General features: G+C 46.4%; 1 protein-coding gene across 1 annotated transcript in view; it reads left to right on the top strand.

Moving 5' to 3' along the window:
• The window catches only part of LOC119444367 (fatty acid synthase-like), a 296,692-nt gene that overhangs the window by 83,557 nt on the left and 187,149 nt on the right, over positions 1-25,986 (top strand). Inside the window, exons 9-12 of the mRNA XM_049663302.1 lie at positions 129-318; positions 3,254-3,483; positions 22,891-23,094; positions 25,511-25,768. Of these exons, the coding sequence (XP_049519259.1) occupies positions 129-318; positions 3,254-3,483; positions 22,891-23,094; positions 25,511-25,768 (882 nt within the window). The remainder of the gene's footprint in view (positions 1-128; positions 319-3,253; positions 3,484-22,890; positions 23,095-25,510; positions 25,769-25,986) is intronic.

Below are 25,986 nucleotides of genomic sequence, written 5' to 3'. Positions count from 1 at the left end.
TCGACGATCACCATCACATTTTGTTTTGTTCGCTCTTGACTCCGTTGTTTTATTTTAATTTTTGTGAGAAACTGGCAGTGAATGGAACACAGACAAATGACAGCGCTTTCTTGTTTACTGGTCAACAGGTAGCGCTGGTAGATGTGCTTTTCGCCGTAGGTCTTCGGCCGGACGGCATAGTGGGTCACTCGTTGGGCGAGATCGCCTGCGCCTACGCGGATGGATGCTTAACAGCCGAGCAGACCGTGATGTGTGCTTACTGGCGAGGCCGCTGCGTGGACCTCGGCGACTTGCCGAAGGGATCCATGGCGGCCGTAGGTGAGCGGTGAACGTACTTCGTTTATTGAGACAGAAAAAATTCCGGCAGGAACCATCTCACAATGAATGTCGGCGTTAATGCGATTAGCGTTGAAACAATGTCGCCACGGATCGTGTTTCCAACTCCGAAACACCCGCCGTGGTAGCTCAGTGGCTATGGTTTTAGGCTGCTGAGCACGAGGTCGCGGTATCGAATCTCGGTACGGCGACCACATTTCGATGGTGGCGAAATGCGAAAACACCCGTGTACTTAGATTTAGGTGCACGTTAAAGAACCCCAGGTGGTACCAATTTCCTGAGTCCCCCACTACGGCGTGCCTCATAATCAGATCTTGGTTTCGGCACAATTTTTTAAAGTCCGAAACGTTATGTAGGCGGGTTCGTCTCTGGCGCTTCCTGCTGCGTTCGCTGTGACATCAAGAGCCGCCACCATGAAAACAACCTGTGGCGCCGGACCAATCGACTACCCTAGAAAGTGCGTGAACTACTTTAAGAATATTAATCGCATAACAATAAAAAAATCATACGCCGCACTCGATCCCTAGTTTTTATAGCACCGGTTATTCTTTGACAGTTCACGTAAACGAGGATTCAAGCCTATAGAGCACCAACAGACAATGGATAGCGTGAAAAACGTATTGGCCTACACTAGAGACACGATAACAACTTCTTACAGGCAGGATCTGTATAAATGCGACAATATTTACGTACAGCCCATTCGAGGTTGAACAGTGACTGTGTAATAATCTGCAGAAACATTCTTGAGAATTTGACCTTTTTCGTAATCTATAAAAAAAGCTCACACAGCAATGGGATGGTGTGCCGGTGAATTACTTGAGCGCTTGTCCTTGTTTGTCCCTTTCTTGTTTCTGTCTTTTATATTGCGCTGAGTTACTTGTTCAGTAATTACTTGACGGAATTGCCTCAAAACAACCCTGGATGCTAAACTTCCGTTAAGTTCGGTCAGCTTTCGCTAGACATGTGCTGTCCCAGGGAAAGTTTGCCACGAAATACGGCATGCAGTTTCATTATTTTCAAGAATTTTATTGTTACTATACATTTATTATTTCGCAAGAAATACCTTCCTACTCTTCTGCGCCTCGCTGAACGCGAGGACATACAAGACAGGTTACGTATTGAAGATTCTTTCTCCACTTAAAGACTGAAAATTAACGTTGTTTGGAATAACGCAATCGTTCTTTACGGCCTACGGGGTCAAGTTTGCTATTAGCTAATAAAATGATACGATAAGCTTGAGACGAGGGCGTTGATTTCTTTTTCGCCTGGATTCATCATTCGCCAACGACATGACGTGTCATAGTCATGACTTGAGTGACATGATTCATAGTCGCCTGAGAGATGAGTGATAGACATGAGTGTCATGAGTCGTCCGAATTGTTTTAAGTATTCTTATTTCCAAAGCAAAAACTAACGGAGTTAGTAATATTGTATTTTTAGGAACTACACTGTCTGCTTATTCATGTCACCTCATCTAAGTTCTTTCAGATTGAAAGTCATTCTAACGTGTATTTTGTATTATGTTTTGCTTCGGTTGATATGTTGCTATACATGGGACCAGTACCTACACTACTGCTAGCCTAGGGCTCATATTTTAAGCACGTTTTTCTTGTGTAATATATTATACTAGTTTCATACATTGTTACTGCTACGTGTACTTATCATCTCTACCCGGCGACTGTCTTTCAACAGCTAACAAATGTTCTCCAACAAGAAAGGTTATCGCCAAGCGCAATGCGCGCCTTTCTATATCTGATATTTCTCGAATGCTGGTTCTATTCGTGGTCTGTTGTCAGCGAGCCTTGTGTAATCACACTTATGCGCGAGATGAATTGTGTGGTACTTTCTGGAAGGCACGCGGGCACCACCGATTATGCTGGAGCCTTCAACGAGTCATGTCTAAACGCCGGGCGTTTGACCCACAGTTCAGGTTTCAATGATCTATGAGTGTGGTGGTCGCCGCCGTTATTTCGATGAATGTAATTTCTTTTGCTGGACACAGGTTCGCCTAATGGACAGTTAGTTTTGTTACACGCGTTATGTCACTGTGGCGGCTAACCGTCACCACAACGTGACAGTATGCTTAAGCCTGACTTTATCATGTTCTTCTTAAGCCTTCTGTTTTCTGTTTCTTCTGCGAAAACCCTCAATAGGGGTATATCAAATATTTACAAAAATAAAGCAATTGTTATGAAGAAGAGCGCACAGACAAGGCCAGCCGATATTGTCCATGTCTACATTTCAGCCACTAAGCCAGCTGGATCGCTTGTGCGTGGCACGAGTCTGAGCCGCTTGGGCTTCCAGCTGTTCTAGCTCTGCGTCACTTGAGGAAGTAATGATGAGGAGAGGAGTAGAGAGAAGTATGCGGTGAAGAATGCAGGGCTCAGCTTGAGTATTATTCTCCCATTTTATCGAGTTAACTTAGGCCTAATGGACAGGGCGGCCGCATTTCTATGGGGCCTAAATGTATAAAACACGCGTGTACATAGTATAGGCGCACGTTGAAAAACGCCAGGTGGTCCTACTTATAATCCGCAGTCCCCCACTAAGGCGTGCCTCATAATCAGATGGTGGTTTTGGCCCCTAAACACCTATAATTTGGCCTAATAGTAACTAACGTGTGGACACACGTGATCGAGTGCATGTGCTACGCGATGTTATGCATCATTCGCGCTGGTACAAGACAACTAGTGCATGCGATTGTTGTGTTTATAGCGTCCGGCTGTTGAGCTAGGAGACCGCGGTTCGATCCCTCCATCGCACACGCCATGCTTTTTATATTTTGTGAGAGCTATTCGGTAAGACAACAGCAGCATTCTCGGTTAGCGAAGACCGGGGCGGGGGGGGGGGGGGGAGTGTCAAAAAAAAAGCTTGGCTTTAATAGACTTCATAGAACTTTCTTTATTCTTTCTATCAGGCTTGACGTGGGAAGAGGCCAAGCGACGCTGTTGTGACGGAGTGGTACCAGCCTGCCACAACGCCGTGGATTCGGTGACTGTGTCTGGATCACCACAAGCTGTTTCCCAATTGGTGGAACAGCTGAGGGGCGAAAACGTGTTCGCCCGAGAAGTGGAGGGCGCAGACATAGCATTCCACAGCGAACACATTCGCAAAATTGCGCCGCCCTTGCTTGAAGCTTTGGAAAGGGTAAGTACTCAATAGATGCGACTTCGCTATGATGACGCTGGCATTTCCAGATGTCCTACTCTTTCCATAGTGCTGCACGTCCATCTGTCGTGAACTGACGTGGGCCAAGTAAGCGAATGAACAACCTCTATGACGACAGCAGCAACTGCTTATTTTTACTGCGCTTGCAGTTAAGTGCTCGAAATTGGGTCTGACTTGTCCGTCCCGTCCGTCAATTCCGTTATGGTGGCCGTTGTCGTCATCGAGGACGCACAACACGCTTTGTCTTTGTCAGGCCACCGTGTGATCCCCAGCCCTTCCTCGTCACAAGGCGAAGAGAAAGAAAACTTATGCACAACCGCCATAATTGCAATTCGAACCCTTGTTACTGAGCAGTGTGCAACTGGCCGTCGGGTGCACTAAGCACTTCGCTATCGAGCAACAATTTTTTTTCTTCTTTATTGCCTGACAATATGAGTAATGTCATGCGAAAAACATTTACATTACATTTAGACACACACGCGAAAAACAAGCGCACACATACTATGTAGTGCAATGAAAGTACCACAGCAGCGGTGGGGAATTATTACAAGGCTTTGCGCCGACTCTAAGAGCAGTGGCTCCAGTGCATATATTTCGGAAACCGAGAAAGCACACTGTACAGGATGAAGATGACATTGTGTGCATCGATTAGAAGTTGGTGAAGGGGCTCATGACGATGCCTGTCAGACGCTGTTCGCATAGAACCACAACACTGTGTCAGATGTAGTGACCCTCTGCTAGAGCTATGATGAGTTGAGCAAGCAGCGGCTTGTCACTCGCATTTCACTGGTAGGCTCTCTCTCTGGCTTGACGGTTGCCGCCAGTGACTCTTCGCTAATGGTGCAGTTTAATAGTTTGTTCGCGAAGAGGTGGTCCGCAAACTTTCATTAGTGCCTCTGACACAACAGACGCCCACCTCTTCGTTGACGCCCGCGCTGCAGCACATAATCCAGGAACAAGTCGCTGAGTGCATTCCCCTGCCTATCACAACACTCCTGTTGCTGCGCCATCGGCTATGCGCAGGTCGCTACGATGCCGACAACACTGACCCGTGCCACGTTTCCTGCATGAACGCCCACATCACCGTCTCCCGCCTGGTTACTGACACAGTATCCACGCATGCAAGACCCTTGGCGCACAACAGACAAATGGTCGACTTCTTAGTCCTGCGGAATTTCTGGCCACGTGGCACGTTTCTGCCGGCACTGGATGCCACCTACTGCTCGCTTCTGGCAATAAACCTTCAACTACCCTCCAAGATAATTTGAACACCGTGATTATTCGATCCGCCTTTCGAATCTATGAGCCCATCGGACGTATCCGCTTTCGCCACTCGTCGACCGCCTTCCCCTCGCCGCCGCTCCACTTCGCCCATGAGGCGTAGGCCTACCACCTGTCCTCAGCAAAAAGTAGTCGAAGCCGTTCGGGAGGCGAGAACTGCGTGTCCTGCGAAATCTTCAAGGACTTCGATTTTCCCTCGTAACGTGATTGATGTGATCGTGGAAGTAGTATAGACACTAGCCCTTGTAGACACAGGAGCCGCAACTTCGGTAATGCGTGCCTGCCTCTGCCGCAGACTTCGGAAAGTGATTCGGAATGTGATTCGGAAAGTGCCGCAGACTTCGAAAAGCTCTAGGGCACTGAGATGGCAGGGCTTTGACAGAAGAGATGATCGGGGGCATTGGCCTCGTGCGCCTGCTATGTACAATGCACCAGCCTATATGCCCGAGTGGTGGTGTGGAGCAGAGGTAGAACACTGGGCCTTTAATCTGAAGGTCGTAAGTCCGAATCCTCCTCCAGTCCACTACATTTGTAGGCATGAAGCGGCGCCTGACACCGGAAAAAACACTATCGCCGAGAGCTGGTGGGGCTATAGTAATCCAGGTGCAACCAAATTAGGAGGGCCCACTAAGCCTCAACAAAGTCACTCCCTTGCCAGAACAAGAATTGGCCTCCCTGCTGCAGTATTCGGCCATTACCTCCCTCATGACTCCTCCAATTAACCCATGGGCCTCAGTCTCCAGCGGCTGCGTAGCACCTGACCTAGGCAGCGGTCAGACCTGCGACGTGGCAGACAGTGCAAACATTTTTGGGTCCGGACAGGCCGTTACTGGAAACTGAACCTGGAAACGTTCAACACGCAAATGCTTTGGAGTGAGGCTACCTTAGCAGGGCTATAATAGGTCTTAGTGAGGTTGGAAGAACTGGTGAGGCTTATACAGTGCTGACTAACGGCCAAGTCCACTGCTACAGAGGTTTTCCAGATAAAACAGAATTCGGGGTAGCATGTCTAGTCCATAAGGACATAGCGGGCAACATTGATGAATTCTACAGCATTAATGAAAGGGTAGCAGTCGTCGTAATAAAGCTGAATAGGGGTTATAGAATGAACGTAGTAGAAGCCTACGCCCCAAACTCCAGTCACGATGACGAAGAAATAGAACAGTTTCATGAAAATGTTGAATTAGCGATGACAAAGGTTCAAACTCAGTATACTGTAGTCATGGGCGACTTCAATGCAAAAGTGTGGAAAAAGGTAGGCTGGTGAGCAAGCATTTGGCAACTACGGCATCGATACTATGAACACTAAAGAAAAGATGTTGGTAGAATTCGCGGAAAGGAATCCGCTCTGAATATTGAATCCCTTTTTAAGGAAGCGTAGGCAACGGGAAGTGGTCCTGCAGAAGCCCTAACGGAGAAACAAGGGATGACATATATTTCATACTCTTTGCTGATCCCAGCATAGGGCAAGATGTAGAAGTGTTAGGTAGGGTAAAGCGAAGTTAATAAGGTCTAGTATTCCTCACAATTTGAAGAGAGAAAGAATAAAATTAGTCAAGGAGAAACAGGCCAACCAAGATGCAGTGAGACTAAAAGCAGACCAAATTTTGGCTGGGGCTCAGAAACAAAAATTCACCTTTTGAACAGGAAGATGAAGACAACATAGAGGTAATGAATGAAACCGTAACTAGGCTGATTATCAGACGCAGCAATTGGGAGGTAAGGCACCAAGACAACCAGTAGGTAAGCTTTCCCAAGTAACAAAGAACCTAATAAAGAAACGACAGAGCCAAAACGTGTCAAACTAAAGGAATGAGATAGAATTCGCTGAACTGCTGAAACTGTCAACAATCAATAGGTAAGGCATATTCGAAATTATAACGTGGGAAATATTTAGGAAAGCGTAAAATATGGACACAGCATGAAATGAGTGAGAAGAAAACTAGACATAGGACAAGGCAAATTGTATGCACTGTAAGATAAGGAGGGTAATATCATCAGCAATTTCGATGACATAGTAAAAGGAGCGGAAAAATTGTATACTGATTGTACACTATGCAGAGCTGCCAAGCTACTTTTATTCGATGTAGTGATGAACAGGATATAGAGGCTTCTTCTATAAAAAGCGATGAAGTTCGAAGGGCCGTGAAAGACATGGCCCGGGGAACAGCGGCAGTCGATTGAATAAAAGACGAGATATAATGCTTGAAAACCTTGCGGCGCTTTATATAATGCCTCATGACTTCAAGTGTACCAGAGAACGAGAAGATAGCCAACATTATACTAATCCATAAAAAGGGAGGCGTTAAAGAATTGAAGAATTATAGGCCCATTAGCATGCTTTCAGTATTGTGTAAAATATTCACCAAGATCTATGAATTGGGCTAGTTGGTGTGCATTCATTTTTTCTTGCGCTAAGTATAGTAAGACGCCACAGGGATGAAACGGACACTGGAAATGACGCGGACAAGAAGTGACCGCTTCATTTGCGCTCCCGTGCAACATTGCGCTCCCGTGTGTCACTTCGTGTCCGCTTCATTTCCAGTGTCCGTTTCATCCCTGTGGCGTCTCACTATATTCACCAAGATAATTTTCAATAGAGTCAGGGCACCACTTGCCTTCGGTCAACCATGAGAACAGGTTGGCTTCAGGAAACGATATTCTACGATGGATCATATCCACGTCATCAATCAGGTAATCGAGAAATATGCGGAGTGGAATCAACCTTTCTATATGGCTTTCATGGATTATGAAAAGGCACTGAATCCGTAGAGATACCAGCAGTCATATAGGCATTGCGTAACCAAGGAGTACTGGAGGCATACGTGAATATCTTGCCAAATATCTACGAAGATTCCATAGCTACCTTGGTTCTCCACAAAAAAAGTAGAAAGTCACCTACAAAGAAACGGGTTAGGCAAGGAGACACAATCTCTCCAATACTATTCACGGCATACTTAGACGTATTAAAGCTCTTAGACTGGGAAGGCTTAGGAGTGGGGATCAACGGCGAATATCTCCGCAACCTTCGGTTTGCAGATGACATTGTCCTATTCAGCAACAATGGGGACAAATTACAACAAATGATTGAGGACCTTAACCGAGAAGGCGTAAGAGCGGGGTTGAAGAATAATATGCAGAGGACAAAGATATTGTTCAATATTCTGGCAAGAGAATAAAAATTCAGTATCGCCCGTCAGCCTCTAGAGATGGTAAAGGAGTACGTTTATCTATGTGAATTACTCACAGGGGGCCCTCATCATGAGAAGGAAATTTACAGAAGAATAAAATTGGGTTGGAGTGCATACGGCAGGCATCGCCAAATCCTGACTGGGAGCTTACTACTGTCGTTGAAAAGAAAATTGTAAAATCATTGCATTCTACCGGGGCTAACATACGGGGCAGAATCTTGGAGGTTAACAAAGAAGCTCGAGAACAAGTTAAGGACCGCACAAAGAGCGATGGAACGAAAAGTGTTGGGCCCAACCCTAAGACACAGGAAGAGAGCGGTGTGGATCAGAGAAAAAACAGGGGTAACCGATATTCTAGTTGATATTAAACGGAAAAAATGAAGCTGGGCAGGCCATGTAATGCGTAGGCTGGATAACCGGTAGACTATTAGAGTTACAGAATAGATACCAAGATAAGGGAAGCGGAGTCGAGCACGGCAGAAAACTAGGTAGTGTGATTAAGCTAGGAAATTTGCAGGCGCATGTTGGAATCAGCTAGCGCAAGACAGGGTTCATTGGAGATTATATAGAGAGGCCTTCTTCCTGCAGTGGACCTAAATATAGGCTGATGATGCTGATCATATGACCGCTTGTAATTGACTCACCGATTAACACTTGATTGCGTGTACACCATTGCAAAGTCTCAAACTCCCTTTCTTGTATTCTTTCAATACCCTCTCCCCAGTGCAGGGTAGCCTACCGGGCTCAGCCTGGTTAACCTCCCTGCCGTTCTCTTATGACGTTTGTCTCTTTCTCTCTCTCGTTTTGCAGCATCGGGAAGATGATTTCTCTCGGAGAGTCATTGTCACGTGTTTCTTTACAATTGCGTATCGCTTCTGCAACACAGTTTTATTTTCGCTTGTACTACGCTGGCGATATTAGATTGGCTATGAGCTTACAGTTCTGATCGGTCGATTCCACAGTGCGGTCATGTTACCGCTTTTCCGTTGCCACGCGCTGGTGATAGCAGATGGCGCATGGGCTAGAACGCTCTCACTGTTTTGGAATTGTGTACCAATGCGGGCTTGTTCGTGTGGCATTGCGAAATTTTCTTGCGCATTTTTAGCGCGAAAGAAAGACTGTACACACACGACACTAACTTGCAACAATGTTGTATTATCGAAAACCAGGTTGTACATATATACGCAGTCAGATGAGTCATGGTCACATGTACGTGTCACACACGTCACAGCCAGAAAACTTGTAGTGAGAGCTCATGGCATGCACAAGAACCTCAATTCCTTATATCATATAGGTAGCGATGGCTTACTGGCACATGCTGCACCGAGAGCAGCACTCCGTTCAGCTTCTATTAGGACTCTAGTAAGTTCGCACTTACTTCTACCAGTAACGATAGTTGAATGAAACGGGGGGAGCACTGATGCTGTTTTCAAGGAACGGCGAGGAAACCATCTGACGTCACTTTGCCGCTCTTATTTTTGTGCTAACGAAATCTGTCGTTTAGGGTAAGGCGGAGCAAAATGCGACAGAATTTTGAAAATACGGCATGTTTAAAAAAATTATTTCAATATCATAAAACAACAAAAGAAGAACATTATTTTGGGCAAAAGGTATGTGATTCATAATCATGGCTATGTTTCCGCTGTTCGAAGGTTTAAGAAAAAACAAATGTCAGAAATGTCTCATTTTGCCACAACCTGCGGGGCAAAATGAGACGCTACGTGGGGTAAAACAATTTCGTGTAAAAAATTAGGTAGTTCAGGTGTTGGAGGAGAAACGCTTGCAATTAACTCCGTGAGCACCCACGCAGTCTTCATGAACCGACTCTTTACACTACACGCTCTGAATCCAAGCAGAGCCTGGGGCTTGCAGATCAAGCACCGCCAGTCTTTCTTGGTGCTATTGCACTTTCTTGGACGTTGCGCTTTACAGGCTCCTTCAGCGAATGTAAGCTAGATCTGCCTTCTAGAGTCATCTTGGCTTCTTCTTGCCCTCTAGACTCAGAACTGCGCAGCCTTTTCACGGCTTTCATGGCGCTTAGCTTAGCTTTGTGAAGCGATGAAGTTAGAACTGTGCTAGCCGCAGAGTTCCTTTCCTTGGTCTTTCCTAATTTCGGCACTAGAGAAATCGCATTCAAAGCAACTCCTCTCAGAACAAAATTCTCGTTGTTCAGGGTGTTACTCGATGAGGCTATGTCAGCGTTACTGTCTTCATCGTTTACCACATTCTCTCCTGTTACGCTGGTGGACGGCGGCTCGTCAAACTCGGGGTCATCTAGAACAGTGCGGGAAAATGGCCACACCACATTTTCGAAATCTAGACGATATTTTGTTGTACGTCCGCACCATCCTAAAGTGGAAAATATAATTTATAATGTCTGTAAATAAATGATTCGCTTCGTAAGAAATTCTTTAGCCGATTCAACGCCTTTTTGTCGCGTTTTGCCCCTTCTAAGTGCCCGAATAAAAAAATGTCTCCTTTAACCCACAACACTTACAGAACTAAACTTTGGCAGCAAGTAGCTAGTGGTACAAAGCAACGATATAAATATTCTGTTGCTGACCTGACGCGGGATTACCTTCATGCACGGCTCCCAAAATTTCAGCCAGCAGAATTTCACCATTTTCTGGCGGGTCCACGAGCCCACTGACAAAACCGTGCATTTTTTTCCCACACAAACCCCTCTAACAATCGCGAACGTTGTTATGAAATGGAATGGACAACTGCCCTCACCTATTGAGGAAATGAAGAACCACTAAAAATAACTTTTTTTTGTTTTAGGTATAGATGTCAGTAAAGTCAAAATGTCGCGTTTTGCCCCGTTTCTCATTTTGCCCCGCCTTACCCTACACATCTACATGACTGCCCGACGTAACACTTTTCAAACATTAAAAAACGTCGGACTGTATACAGAACATCGCGGCGACGACGATGGCAGAAATGCGCTTGGAGTGTCCATATAATTGCTGTGTAACGAAGAACAAGTGCCGGTTAGCCAGGTGCATCTCCGGCGTATGAAATACGACGAAGTGCCGGTCAGTCAGGCGCATCACCAGCGCTTTTACGCACGGGGCTTGTCCTGACTGCTCGCAGGGTTCTGATTGCAGGCACTGAGTTCGACCTCTCAATCCTTTCAATAAACACCATGACATTTGGTAGAGAGTGCTGGGTACGACTCCATCAACGCTGGAACTTCGAAGCCGAACCCTTCAATCATCTCGGCCCATGCCAGGACGATCCCGCCCAGCCTTCTCGAACCATGCCTGACGATCCAGCCCAACAAGCTGCAGTCAGGGCACCAACTGTCATCTGTCCTGGCGTGCAGCGTCAGCGGGATCCTGCGATTTTTGCGGGTACCGGTGATCAGGACGCCTAGGACTGGCTCGCCTGGTACGACAGAGTCAGCGCGCACAACCACTGGCACGATAGGGAAAAGCTCAACAACGTAATTTTCTACTTGAGCAACGTTGCACATTTGTGGTATCGTAACCACGAATGCGCCATCCCGACATGATCGGCGTTCAAAACCAATTTCACGAAAGACTTTGGTTGACCTGCGGTACGTAAACTTCAGGCCGAACAACGCCTGCGCGGACGCTCCCAGCAACCAGGTGAGAATTTCACCAGCTACATCGAAGATGTCGTTAATCTGTGCAACAGAGTCGACGCAACGATGCCAGACGCCGATAAGGTCCGGCATATCCTCAAGGGAATTAAGGACGACGCCTTCCAGATGTTGGTCATCCGGAACCCGACCACAGTGTCTGTCGTCATTGTGCTGTGTCAAAGTTGCGACGAACTTCGAAGGCAGCGAGTTGTCACACGACATCCGCCTTCAGAATTCGCCTCTATCTCAGGTCTGACGCTAGGTGTTGACAAGTCGCCTCTAATGCACCAGATAAAGGAGTTCATGCGAGAAGACGTTGCTCGGCAGCTTTCTCTGGTGCCCTTTACGAACGCGCAAACATACTCCCCACTGACACAGGGGTTACAGACCGTCATCAAGGAGCAAGTCGCTGAGTGCCTGCCAGCTGCTATTCAACCGCCTACAGTCCCGGCGCCCTTGACATGCGCTGACGTCACTGCAAGGCCGCCCTTCGCTCCACGTCCAGCTCTCCAAGCTGTTGCGCGACCGCCCCCGATTCCCTTCTAGCCGCCTAGACCACAGCTACCGCACCAGCCAAATCTTGGCGCACAGCCGACAACCGCCCAATTTGCTACCATTGTGGTATTCCGGGACACGTTGCCCGCTTTTGTCGACGCCGTATGCAGCCTACTTATGATTACTGCCGACCGATGAACACTTACGCCCCTCGACAGCTACAATCCCCTGTACCCCCAGATGAAACTCCTGTTCTCAACACTACTCGTCGTTCGCCATCCCCACGCCGCCATTCCATCTCACCGATGAGACGCCGCCCAAGCCCTCTCCCTCAGGGAAACTAAGTGCCGCAGTTCCCGAGGCGAGAAATGCGTCCCCTTCGATTTACCCAAGGCCTCGAAATCACACCTGCAACGTAATTGAGGTATATGTCGAAGGGATTCCAACATTCGCACTGGTCGATACAGGCGCAGAAATCTCGCTGTTACGCGCAGGACTTTGCCGACGGATAGTAAAAGTAACGACGTCGCTTTCCGGACTGTATTTGAGTACTGCGAGCGCACAGCCTGTCGAACCTTTTGGAACCTTTGGGCCAATTTCATCTGACCCTGATCCTGACAGTCTTTGCCCAATCAACTTTGTTCTCTCAGCTCTTGCCATCGATGACATGCGCTCTGAGCAGAGCAAAGACCCCTGGATTTACTACGTTTAACCAAATTACGCGCAAAGACGTATATCCCCTACCGTGCATAGACGATGCTCTTCACTCTTTTCAAGGTGCCGAGTTCTTTTGCTCTTTGGATTTGCGGTCTGGATATTGGCAAGTCCCCATGGCAGAGGCTGAGCGCTCCAAAACCGCCTTCGTTACACCGGACGGACTATACGAATTTAATGTCATACCATTCGGCCTATGTAATGCGCCCGCTACGTTCGAGCGTATGATGGAAAGTATCTTGCGCGGTGTCAAGTGGCACACGTGTCTGTGCTACCTAGATGATGTCGTTGTCTTCTCACCTGATTTCTCGAGTCACCTCCAACGACTAAGAGAGGTATTAAGCTGTCTAAGGCTGGCCTGCAACTTAACATCAAAAAATGCTTCTTTGCTGCTCGTAAGCTTACCATCTTAGGCCACGTCGTATCCAAAGAAGCCGTGCTTCCGGATCTTGCAAAACTCCATGCAGTTGCGGAGTTCCCCAAACCCACTAATCTGAAGACATTAGACAGTTTCGTCGGCCTCTGTACCTATTTTCGCCGCTTTGTGAAGAACTTCGCCATGATCATCGCCCCTTTGACTCAACTGCTGGCTGGAGACAACGCCTTATCCGCCTGGTCGAAAGCATGCGATGACGCGTTCACGACCTTTCGCCATCTGCTAACCTATCCTCCTATTCTGCGACATTTGACCCCGCTGCCCCAACTGAAGTCAATACATATGCTAGTGGAGTCAGCCTTGGGGCGGTTCTTGCCCAACGCAAAACTGGTCTTGGGGAATACGCGTTGCTTATGCTAGCCGCACGCTGACAAAGTCGGAGCTAAACTACTCTGTTACAGAAAAGGAATGTTTAGCCATACTCTGGGCCCTTACGAAATTTCGACCTTATTTATACTGCCGCCAATTTGATGTAGTACCGGACCACCATGCGCTGTGCCTGCTCTCCTCACTGAAAGACCCCTCTGGCCGCCTCGCACGCTGGGCACTCCTTTTGCAAAAGTACGACATCCGGGTCCTGTATCGCTCTGGACGCAAGCACACCGACGCCGACGCTCTCTCCCGCTCGCCAGTTTCATCTGACCCTCATCCTGACAGTCTTGGCCCAATCAACTTTGTTCTCTCAGCTCTTGCCATCGATGAGATGCGCTCTGAGCAGAGCAAAGACCCCTGGATTTCTTCGCTTCTGGAGTTTCTCGCGGATCCTACCACTGTTACGGCGTCTAGGAATCTACGGCGGCAGGCGCATCACTTTCTTATTCGCGACCAACTCCTTTACCGTCGCACATATCACCCCGAGGGTCGGCAATGGCTCCTACTAATACCGCGTCATCTTCGGGCTGATCTATGCGCATCGCTTCACACTGATCCCCAATGTGCACACGGTGGCGTGTTAAATACCTACACCCGCCTTAGGCTGCGGTATTACTGGCCTGGCATGTAGAAGTTCGTTCGCAAGTACGTCCGCTGCTGCTTCGACTGCCAGCGCTGAAAGTCGGTCCCTCCTTCCACTGCCGCACCCTTGCAGCCGCTTCCTTGTCCATCCCTTCCTTTTGATCGGGTCGGAATCGACCTTTATGGCCCGCTTCCCTGTACTGGTGCTGGCAACCGCTGGATTATCGTTGCAGAGGATCACCTCACACGCTATGCAGAAACCGCTGCACTTCCATCTGCAACTGCACAAGATGTTGCATCCTTCATACTGTGGCATTTTGTTCTTCCTCACAGAGCCCCTCGGGAACTTCTCAGTGATCGAGGCCGCGCATTTCTATCTGAAGTCGTGACGCCGCTTCTCAAGGACTGTCACGTCATTCACAAGACCACTAGCGCATACAATCCGCAGACGAACGGGCTGACGGAGCGTTTCAACCGTACTCTTTGCTACATGCTTGCCATGTACGTCGCGTCCGACCATTCCAACTGGGACGCTGTGCTTCCATTCGTCACGTTCGCCTATAATACTGCCACTGGTTTTTCTCCGTTTTTCTTACTGTACGGCCGTGAACCTTCCTGCACCATCGATACTATGCTACCCTACTAGCCTGATTTATCGGAATGTGTTCCTTAATCTCAAGCTGCGCAGCATGCTGAAGAATGCAGGCAACTTGCCCGTTGTCTTGCCACCGCAGATCAGACACAACAGAAGCTTCGTCGGGGTGGCTCTGTTACCCCAAGCTTCCCTTCCGATTCATTGGTTTGGCTGTGGGTGCCACCTTTAGCTCCCGGACTTTCTTCTAAGCTGCTTCCCAAGATATCATGGTGCTTACCTTATAATTGCACAAACTTCCCCCGTGAATTATGTCGTCGAGCCTGTGTCACCGTCTTCTGATCAGCGCCGTCGCGGTCGTGAAACTGCTCACGTAGATCGGCTCAAGCCCTTCTACGATCCCTCTATGTTACCGTATGCTTAGATCGCCAGGATGGCGTCTTTTCCTCCGGGAGAAAAATGTAACGAAGTGGTGCCGGTCAGTCAGGCGCATCACCAGCGCTTTTACGCACGGGGCTTGTCCTGACTACTCGCAGGGTTCTGACTGCCGCACCGAGTTCGACCTCTCAATCCTTTCAATAAACACCTTGACAGCTATCTAAATAAAATAAAATTATGTGGTTTTACGTGCCAAAACCATGATCTGATTAAGAAGCACGCCGTAGTGGGGGACTTCGGATTAATTTTGACATCCTGGGGTTCTTTAACGTACCCCTAAATCTAAGTACACGGGTGTGTTTGCATTTCGCCCCCATCGCGACCTCGTGCTTAGAAGTGCAACACCAAAGCCACAAAGCAACCACAGCGGGTACTTTCCATGCAATAGAGGGATGCGATAGAAAATTGAGCATTTGCATTCCACGAGCTCGTTGGTGTGTTTTACTTGACAGCGCGCGTCACTCGCTTTCTTCTCCGGTCTTGTTTTTCTGCAAAGACTGATTAATTTATTAGGAGCAGAGATAATCACGGCTGATGTTGCCGTGGCATTCAATTTTCTTAAGGCTGTGCGATAACCGCCGAATATATGGTATCACTACTACTACTTTCTTTTTGTCATGGTTACTACTTTCTTTCTGCTCACGATTAGTTGTTCCTCTTTTTTGCACTTACGCAAGCAGCCCTTCTACAACTCGTACAGGAACTTGACTGAGATAGGTTGCATCACGGAGCCTCACGGCTTGAATTCTGAACCCTTCATCGATGCAATGTAGGCGCGAATTTATAAATGCTTTATTGAAACACATTTTCGCAACTCCCCTTTTTCGCAATTTTGAATGGACGGAATGATACGATAATAACCGTTTAATTGCTTTCCTGATAAGTGGATTGCGATAGACTTGTTCTGCGTGCTTTTTTCTGATACAGCCACTCTGAACCGGACATCTTTGTGCGTGTCTGCGCAAAAATTAATCGCGACTAGCATTTTTGCTTTTTTCCCATTCCTTTCAGCACCTCATCAAGTTTCATGTCCCTGCACACCGCGACGGCTCTGCTCTTAACTTTAGCCATTGAAATCCCTTTGTGTTCGCTAAACACCTCTATCATCGCTTCTTTGGCTTTTTTTTTGTCGCAGCTATCGTTTGAAAATACTACAATGCCTCCTTCTTGTCAGCATGTACCACGGACAGTTCATTTTCAACAAGGTACGAAACGACGCCTTTTAGAGGTAGCTCCGACCGCGGAAGCTTACATACGTGTAGGGCGTTCACGCCTTGAGAGTTCAGCCTCACGGCTTCATCTTTCGGAGCACAGCTGGATACTTGCAGCACGAGAGTACCTCTGGATTTTTCCTCGGATACTGTTGCGAACGTATGTCCAAGTTCCAGGACTTAACTCACTTTTTCAGGCAGTAACATACCTTCTATTATGAGGACTTTGCTGCTTTTGTGGATTGATGAATTCCGGTGCTGCATGGAAACTTGATCCCGGAGATACCTCACCTGTGGCTGGCACAAATATGTTGTCATCTGATCCGCCAAAGTATTTGCGAACCTGGTTGATCGCCATACTGGTCTTCGGGATCGACCAAGGCCATTTCGGAACTGGCTTTACCATTTCGAGAGAGAGCATTATAAATCAGTCAGCATGCCATTGCCGTAGCCGTCATGCTATCTTCGTTGCTGTCGTCGCTATGGTTGCTGTGATTGTTGTCTTGCCATCTTCTTGTTACTGTCGTCATACACACTCAGTTGATAATGATGATTTATAAAGCATCCCATTTTGAAACGGGGTGCTGACAAATAGTCACCCAGCCTGCTCAGTTTATCAGGTATGCCTGTACATGTTTTTCATTCCAGCATTTTGGTACACATCTCCATCTTACATGTACATTTTAATACACATCTTTTTTTTCCTCAAAACTTCTCTATCTACCTTGTACCGCTACCTGAGCCTGCAACGAATGTTGGTCGTGTCAATTCCTTCCCTGCCTTTTTTCCACCAATGCTCCGAACGTCGCTTGCGTATCTGGACTGTTGACCGGTTGATGCTTCAGTTAACTTTAAATACAAGTGCTTCTGGAAGGTGTACGTTACCAGGCGCGTAGCCAGGGGGGGGGGGGGGGGGGCTGATGGGGCTTCAGCCCCCCCGACATTTTTTCGTGCTGGCATGCACCGCCGACCACAACTACCACCGACGCCGGCAATCATTGTGGATTTTGTCTACAATGTCCTTTTCACGCTCGAAAAGACATTTCGGCACGAACATTGCGAACTCGGGCTGGATTTCGTGACAACGTCCTTGCACATGGAGTCACGTAACGCAAGGAGCCCCATCCGAGCACAAACTTTCAACGGCTTTTCGATAGCGAGCGGGCGCGTTGCGGCATCTCGCAGAGGCCGCGGAATATAAGGAGCGCATGGCTTTCAATTACGAAACTTTATGGGTATAAAGTTTTCATAAACTTTTGAGGCGAAAGGTGCGCTGACATTTCCGAAGGCATGCTTTAAAAGATTCTAGAACTTTATGGGGCTAATGTTCTTATAAACTTGGGCCACCATGCACGCACTGGAACGCTTGTGTCCAAGCCATTCCATAAATGGGAGCGCGCGCTCGCAATCTCCCACACACGAAAATACTAAATATCACCGTGACTGTCAGCTAGCAGCTGATAATTTTCTCCAAACATTTTCAGGGAGCGTGCCCAATGTGATTGATCAGCTGGACCAGGGCAGGCAAAGTAAAATATGAGAGAACAGAAGAAAGTGAACAGCCTATTATTGAGCATTTTTTTTGCGGGCGGCAAGGTCTGGCTCTCCGTGGCCACAGGGACAGGGGCCCTATGGATTTAAGCAATGCCCCTGCTGAAAATACAGGCATTTTCAGAGTGCTTCTTCGCATGCGAGCTGATTGTGGAGATACATATCTGAAGAACCATTTGTAAAGTTGCCCCAGTATTGCCTCGTATTTAAGCCCAGATGCACAAAAACAAATTATAGAAATTTGTGGTGACATTATCAAAGAAAGCTTAGATTCAAAAGCAGGCTGCTTCTCCATACTTCCTGACGAAACGTCGGACATCGCTGGAATCGAACAGCCTACTGTTTCTGCAAGGTACCTAAACAAGTATGCCAACGACATCAAGGGAGTCTATTAGGTTTTAGCACCGGAATAGATGCCCATCTCTCACTACGACAGCAGGTTCTATGTAAATGTGTAAATACTGCTGCAGTTTCTAGTCACCCTTCCAGTGACCACTGCCAGCGCAGAGAGAATATTTTTTAACAAGAATTTGCTAAAAAACTACTTGCGCTCCACAATGCCTGTGGAACGCATGGTTAGGCTGGCGCTTCTATACACCCACAGAGACGTCGGCATCAACATGTCCGAAGTCATTGGCCGCTTCGCTCAACTTTCCCGCCGAGAGAAGTTTGTCCTTTAGAAAACGAAGCAGCAAAAATCAATGCAAGTAAAAAGCACTGTTCCTTCAGCTCCATAAGTTCTTAATTATGAAAACGTATGACCGCTCATTAGCTTTTAAAACCGCAGAAATTTTCGCCGTTTATTCCAGCAGTTAGCATCATGATCACAATTATCACACGAATACAAAAATTACGAGGATACCAATAACCAATTTTGACCGACCTTGCTCATTGAAAGCCCGGCCCACGCGGCGTTCGCCAAAAATACTCGGATATTGGGTAGTTCAACTTACCGCATCATCTGTGGCCTTCGTTTGTCCTTTTCTTTCCTTTTCAGCTACCTGGTTTTATTTCTTTTTGAAACGAAGGAATAGCCTCCTTTAATTTTGGGTGCAGAATAATTGTTGGCGTTGTGCAGGCAGTTAAATTACACATTTTCGTACTGATTTATGCATTATTCTTCTATTATTCTTCCCACATGGCACTGTCGCGACCACTGCATGGCCCAAGTACATATCACGATTTCTGCGATCGTAGTTATGTTCTTGCCAGGATCATCTGTCTTTCTGTGCGCAAAGTATACTATCTGTGACTGAGCAACATGTTTATTTGTCGTATTTGATGCATTATATACACTGACGTTTGCTTAAGTACGTAGATTTATTGGAGACTCATACGTATTTTTTAATATGTTACTGCGAGGTTTTGTGTATACAAGCAGTGAATTTTGTTTCCAGCAACCTTTTTTTTCCTTTAGCGAATTGTATCTTCGCATTTGTATATTCCATTCTATCTTCGCATTTATAATATGTACTTTGCAGAACTCCCAATTTTTATTTGTACTGACTGCTGCGAGTATTATCTCGGTGTAATTACAATACACGACGAATTACAGCTGCTCCTGCGCAATCGATTGCAACGAGGGATGGCGTCATTGAGGTTTCTTCCTGGCCGTTGCATATGTACAAAAATGTAAAGAAGGTTCTTGAATGACAAAGATTAATCAAAATATGTGTCCTCAACTTATTCATTTTATGGCCTTTACGTTTTTCATATAAGCTGCATGCACTGCTTTGCTGGTTTCGAACTGGTATTGACCGTTTTCGCGGCGATCCCGTGGGCGCTGCCATATTTGATCACGTGGTGACGCGTCCATTGCTTGCCTGAACTGCCTCCGTTGCCTCCTTGTTTACAATGGAAGCGTATGACGCCGGCGCGGCTTAGAAAACCTCTGTTTTCGGAGATATCGTAGACGGTGACTAGGTGGACGACACGAAGCTTTGATCACAGCTTCAGAGAACATGCAAAAGCGCTTGCGGAGCTGATTAAGCTATGTCCAAACGGCGCAGGCAGTTTATATGGTGCTTCTTCTAAAATCGGGGCTAAATATGCATTCCAAGCTTTGCGATTATGAATTCAGTCAGGGTTAGTGTGTTTAGCTCTTTGTTCTTTATTCGGCAAATATTTTGAAGCAGTGGCTTGTCAGTTTCAGACTCAGTGAAGTTCCTTGATGCGGCCACTATCTGATTATTTTCTGCCTAATCGCTCGCGGGTTTACTTAGTTCCGAATCCGACAGATTTGTTCTTGCTGCGCACAAGGCTTGAAACGTAGCTGTTTTGTACATTGTAATACCTTGTAGCAAATATATATTACAGCTAGTAACTTGCTTACTCTTGTGGACCGTCACGAAACATTCAGCTTCGACCATTGGTGCGCCATAGGCGTAGTCCGTCATTTATTGTGTGTATACAGTGCGCATATATTCAAGTGTGCGTCCATTCACTTATTCTTGATACGTCGGCGATAGAGTGGGCGTAAGTTTTCCTGCCATTTGGATAGATGTGTATAGATAACGTGCGCGAAACTTACTATGACAGGAAGCGGCGCTACTCCCTTTGTCATTGTTTAACGAGTGGTACTCACTCTTGCCGACGTTCTGGGGATGAAGCCCTTTCTATGAAGGTTAGCGATACAAGGCTGGCGGATGAGCAAATTTCTGTATCCTCGAGGAAAGCCGTACATCACGAAGTGCCGGTAACATGTTCGGGCAGTTGCAGCAGCGGTCCGCGAACTTCGCCACACAGATTCATTCTATTCCTTAACATGCCAGTCACTATTTTTGCAGCCAACTACTGCACACGTCTTCAATCCACATTATTCAATCTAGCATGATTGGAGCATAGCGTGTTAGCGAAAACTCAGTTGCATTTCCGACAGCTGATCGCACAGAAGCAAGGTAGAATCGGTAATGGTTTCGTATTCGTGCGCGGTCGCTGAGGAGAGGTATGGCGCGCCGCCGTGAGCGCCATCTCGTTTTCCTAAAACAAACTGCTGCGTGAAAAGGGTCAATAGTTCTAAAGTTCATGTGATATTTTCTTTACTTATTAATCAGACAAAAAAAACACGGAAGAATTGATATCAGTTATTTCTGCCACAATTTTTGGGGCATACGAATATATTCTGTTATGAAAACATACATATTTTAATGGACAGTGCATAGCGTTCAATAATTCGTTTGCAGCATCTAATATACAATGAAATTGGCAATGCAGTTATTATTCATGCATTTGATCCCTCGACAAATTCTATAAGGAGGAGGCCGCGCTGCAACCTGAGCCCCCCCCCCCCCCCCGGACAAAATTTCTGGCTACGCCACTGTACGTTACCTACGGGTCTCACTGGGTGAACCCCTTCGCATTCAATTAGGATTTGCTGAGTGGTCTCTGGATTTTCGCTGCAGCATAGACATGCCTTGGGAATATTTGCTAAACAGGACTTCATGAAAAACTATAGAATTGTGCGGACAGATGTGTTTTTTTGTTCTTTTTTGTTTTCGTTTTCTTCTTTTTAATCTTCTCTTGTTTTCTAATCTTTTTTGCCCTTACCCTCATCCCCCCGTGCAGAGTAGCCAAACGGACACTTATCCTGGCTAACCTCTCTGCCTTTCGCCTCTTATTTTCCTTCCTTCCTTCCTCCTTCCTTTGCTCCGGCATGTTTTCATCCTTAGGCAACCACCTCGAGCCTCAAATTTCAAGGCACTGCCCTTTATGTTATCGTACAGATTGTCCCTTCTAATTTCTTCCTTCCCATTCTTGTAAATCTCCACGTCTTTTTTGTTTCCATTCTTTGCATCCCATTCGCTGTCTCTGTTTATCTCGTTCTTTCTGATGACTGCTGTTTTTCTTTTTTAATTTACATTTTCAATTGCCGTGCACCTGGGTGCCGACTTTCTTAAGCTCTTCCTCCGTTCTGTCTGCGCGCCTTTCAAGCACAGGTAATTGTGCACTTTAGCCACCCACTTATTTTGATCCATCTTGTTGAGCTATTGTCCAAAATTAATTTCGCTGGGCCCTTGTCTGACTTCAAAAGGCGCCCAACCCATGCCACCCAGCATTGCCTTACAAAAATAATAAAAAAGAAGAAACCTGTTGCGCCATCTCTTAACGCTTTTCGGAATTCCAAGCGACGCTCAGGAACCAGCTACTTGCAAAATGCTTTGGATGCATATATATATATATATATATATATATATACAGGGCGTTTCAGCGAACACTTTCAAAAATTCTTAAAGGTTGCCTGGGACAGATAGCACAATTCTAGTTCATGAGCTAGTCTACTCGTAGAGGCGGGAATCACTTGCACAAGAAGTGTAAATGCAGAATCGAATATTTAAGAAAAATTCACTAATTAAGTTTTTAACTAATTACCTTATGGCCTATATTGCAATTTACAAATTGCAGCCGTGGAGTTCGCAAGACGGATCCACTTGGAATGAATTATCGGGATGACACCAGTTTCATGATATTAATTCTCGAACCTTGCGGAGAAATGCATTGGCGTTCAAGTTAGTTGCTTAACAAAATGTCGCTTTATGCACAGAAGCACAAAATTAACTGGAACGCCAATGCATTTATCCTCAAACTTCGGGAATTAATATCTCGAAACTGATGTCATCCTGTGAATTATTTCCAAATGGATCCGCCTTGCGATCTCCATGTCTACAATTTTTAAATTGAGATATGGGCCATCAGGTAATTAGTTAAAAACTTAATTAGTGAATTTTTGTTGATTAGTTATGCATTTCGATTTTTGTGCAAGTAATGTCCGCCTTTTCGAGTAGACCAGCTCATTAAGTAGAATTGGGCTGTCTGCCACAGGCAGCCTTTAATAAATTTTGAAAGCATTCGCTGAAGCGCCCTGTATATTGGTTTTGAAAGTGTGTGGAATGTACATAACTTTTCTTATTCTTGCGCAGGTTATTCCTGAACCAAAGCCCCGCAGCCAGCGCTGGGTGTGCTCATCGCTTCCTGAGAGCCGCTGGCACGAGCCCATCGCCCAGACATCCTCGGCCGAGTACCACGTGAACAACCTTCTCTCACCCGTACTTTTCTGTGAGGCCCTACAGCATGTGCCTAAAAACGCCGTCGTGGTAGAAATCGCACCGCACTGCTTACTACAGGTCAGCATTTACCACGGAATTTATACACACTGAGAAGTGAAGTGCCTAGGCTACATTATTTTTAGGTGTATGGCAATATTTCAAACTTTGTAATACTGAATCGAACAGTGTCCCATTTGATTCTGTCCTCCAATCGAATAGTTGCTATTCGTAATCACGAATGATTTTTTTATCATTTTAGAATATTTCTGAGCTTTAGCTGTGCGCAATAAAACATAAGATTGGAGCGAAACTAGGATAAATTTATCTCCGCGACATACTATGAGCACAAAAGATGAGAACTTACGTAGTGGAGGAGGCTTCGTCGATTAAGAAGCCAAACTCCAGAAGCAGGCTTTTACAGTTATGATTCCCAGCTCCAAATTTTAGTTGGGCTGCCCCTTAATTTCACATTGGCCCACCGCCAAATTTCATGTTTACCTACCCTCAAATTCATGTTGGCGCCATGCCCAAATTTCCAGTTGGAAAATTCCCTGCTATAGACTTCTATGAATCCCTATGGATAGGCATAAATCTCATAATATGGGTATTCTCTGTGATATTTCTTCCTCAATTGTTTCTTATCCCTTTTAACGCTACCAATCATCTACATTTACATCAACTATTATAATGATTAAATGTCTTAAATTCGCAAATTACGCACATTAGTGCACATACATGGCAGTACACTTTTCGCGTGACAGACTTTGCTGGGGTACTCGCCAACGAATGTTTACGCAATAAAGACCATGATTACAAACATTACCGCAATCTATGAAAAGATGCAGGTTCAGAAACCTGAACGCCATGTTCCTTCCGCACTTATGCCTTCGGTATTTGCTCCGAAAGCTGAGGCTGAATTTTACCAATGTTTAAAGTTTATGGTATATCAGTTTTTGCTCTATGGTTAATTGCATCTAAAGCACAAAATTTTATTCCGAGTGGACCTTTCTTTGCTCAATGCTGAAGTTCACTAGTTACTTTGGCAATGTGATAACATGCCTCTTATTATTTAAAAGTGTTTTTCACCTTATCACACCTGCGGGATGGCTGGAAGCAGCTGACCGCGTAAGACCAGTCCGGGAGTCGGCCTCGGCTGCATGTCGCGCACACATATATCGCCTCTCCATTGTTAAAGAGAATGCAGGAAGGTGTGGCACGAGTTGGTGTTAACGCGTTCCTCATCCTGGTGCACTTCTGAGAACAGCTGACCACGCAATAAATGCATTAGGTTCAACATTATCGAACCCGCACAGTGATCTCCGAAAACCAAAAAAAATTAAATTATGGGGTTTTACGTGTCAAAACCACGATTTGATTATGAGGCACGCCGTAGTGGGGGACTCCGGAAATTTGGACCACCTGGGGTTCTTTAACGTGCGCCTAAATCTATCCGAAAACCAAGAAATTGTAAAAACGCGGGTGACGTCATATCAAGCCGTAATCGAGAATGGTTCCGGGCTGGCGTCAGACAGTGCGCATGCTCGCTCTCCCTCTCTATTTCCTTATTTTGTGGAGTGTTCGCCTTGTGCCATGCGTTGCACGCGCAACGCCTGTTTATCAACTTCGCTTAAAGACCAAAGACGACGATTGTTAAAAAAAGACGAGTGATTCGTCGCCTTTCCAGTCATCTGAAATAGAGTTTTCGTACGCTAGCCGACAAGTGCGGCTGCGAAATATTGACTACTTTTCTGTTCTTTCAAACGGGCTTTCCCGAACCTTACTCTCTCTTCCTAACTGCGAGGTGCTGTCTTAGCGAACCAGCTTTTAGTAATTAGGCGTGCAGCTATGAAGTGATGTCCCATACTCCCAGCTTTAGTAATTTACGCAACCACATTACGTCACACCCCGTTAGAGACGCATGAAAGCTAAAACAATGCGTCGGCTTTACAGTGAGGCACAGCTACAGGACTACAAGGGCGTAGAAAATTTGCGCGCGTTACCTAAGCAGCCCCATGTGCATCCGCGGCCCGGTTGGATTGAATAGGCATCACGTTGGCAGTTAGCGGAGGCGATAGCGGTAGCGGCATAGGCGGTGTCTGAATCCTGCCGCGATTTATTAGCACTAATGGTAAACATGTTGCTGTATTTGAGAATGTAGTATTCACTTCATTTTAATATTCTATGTTATTAGTTGAACCGAACGGCCGAAACCAATGATAACGACGTGAGCGCCGCGTGCTGGCGGATCTAGGGAGTGAATGGAACAAATAGAAGAATCGCCTCTTCGCAGCATTTTCTGCCTTCTCACGCTTGTTTTCGACTCTCAAGAATGAAAGGCATAAAACAGCGTTGTCACGTAAATGAACGCTTAACGCGCCCGCATAATAAAAAAGGACGGACGGGACGATTGTATGCCAACTTGTTAGCGCATCAGTTTCACTTGTTTTCTACTATGCTCCATTCTTCCACAAGTTTCGTATCCAATGAATTACAGGCAGTCTTGCGCCGTGCTCTGGGCAGTGAAGCCACCAGCCTGGGCCTCATGAAGCGCAACGTGGACAACCCGGCGTTCTTTCTCAACTCACTGGGCAAGCTGCATGTTCTAGGCGTGAAAATTAACCTGTCACCGCTGTATCCACCGGTGTCAATGCCCGTACCGCGCGGAACTCCCAGCATAGCACATCTTGTCAGCTGGGACCACTCGCAGTCGTGGAGCGTCGCAAAGTGCGAGGACTTCAGCCCATCGTCAAAGGTGACACGCCAGCAGCATTCACGAAGTGTTAAGATAATGTTACGGCAGTCAGCGCACAGGTTCTCTTTCGAAAGATTGAACAAAAAAAAGATTGCTCACTGGATGTTACCCTACATCTACTGCAAGCTCAGACATTCCTGGATTTTAAAAAATTCAGTACGCCTTGTGGGAGTTTCTTCTCTTTATTTTCACCTTCCTAACGTTTGAGTAACTGCTCC

Source organism: Dermacentor silvarum, chromosome 3 (assembly GCF_013339745.2).
Source record: "Dermacentor silvarum isolate Dsil-2018 chromosome 3, BIME_Dsil_1.4, whole genome shotgun sequence".
Classification (NCBI taxonomy): Eukaryota; Metazoa; Arthropoda; class Arachnida; order Ixodida; family Ixodidae; genus Dermacentor; species Dermacentor silvarum.
The sequence above is the reverse complement of the archived record's forward strand: the minus strand, read 5'-3'. Positions and strand labels throughout refer to the sequence as shown.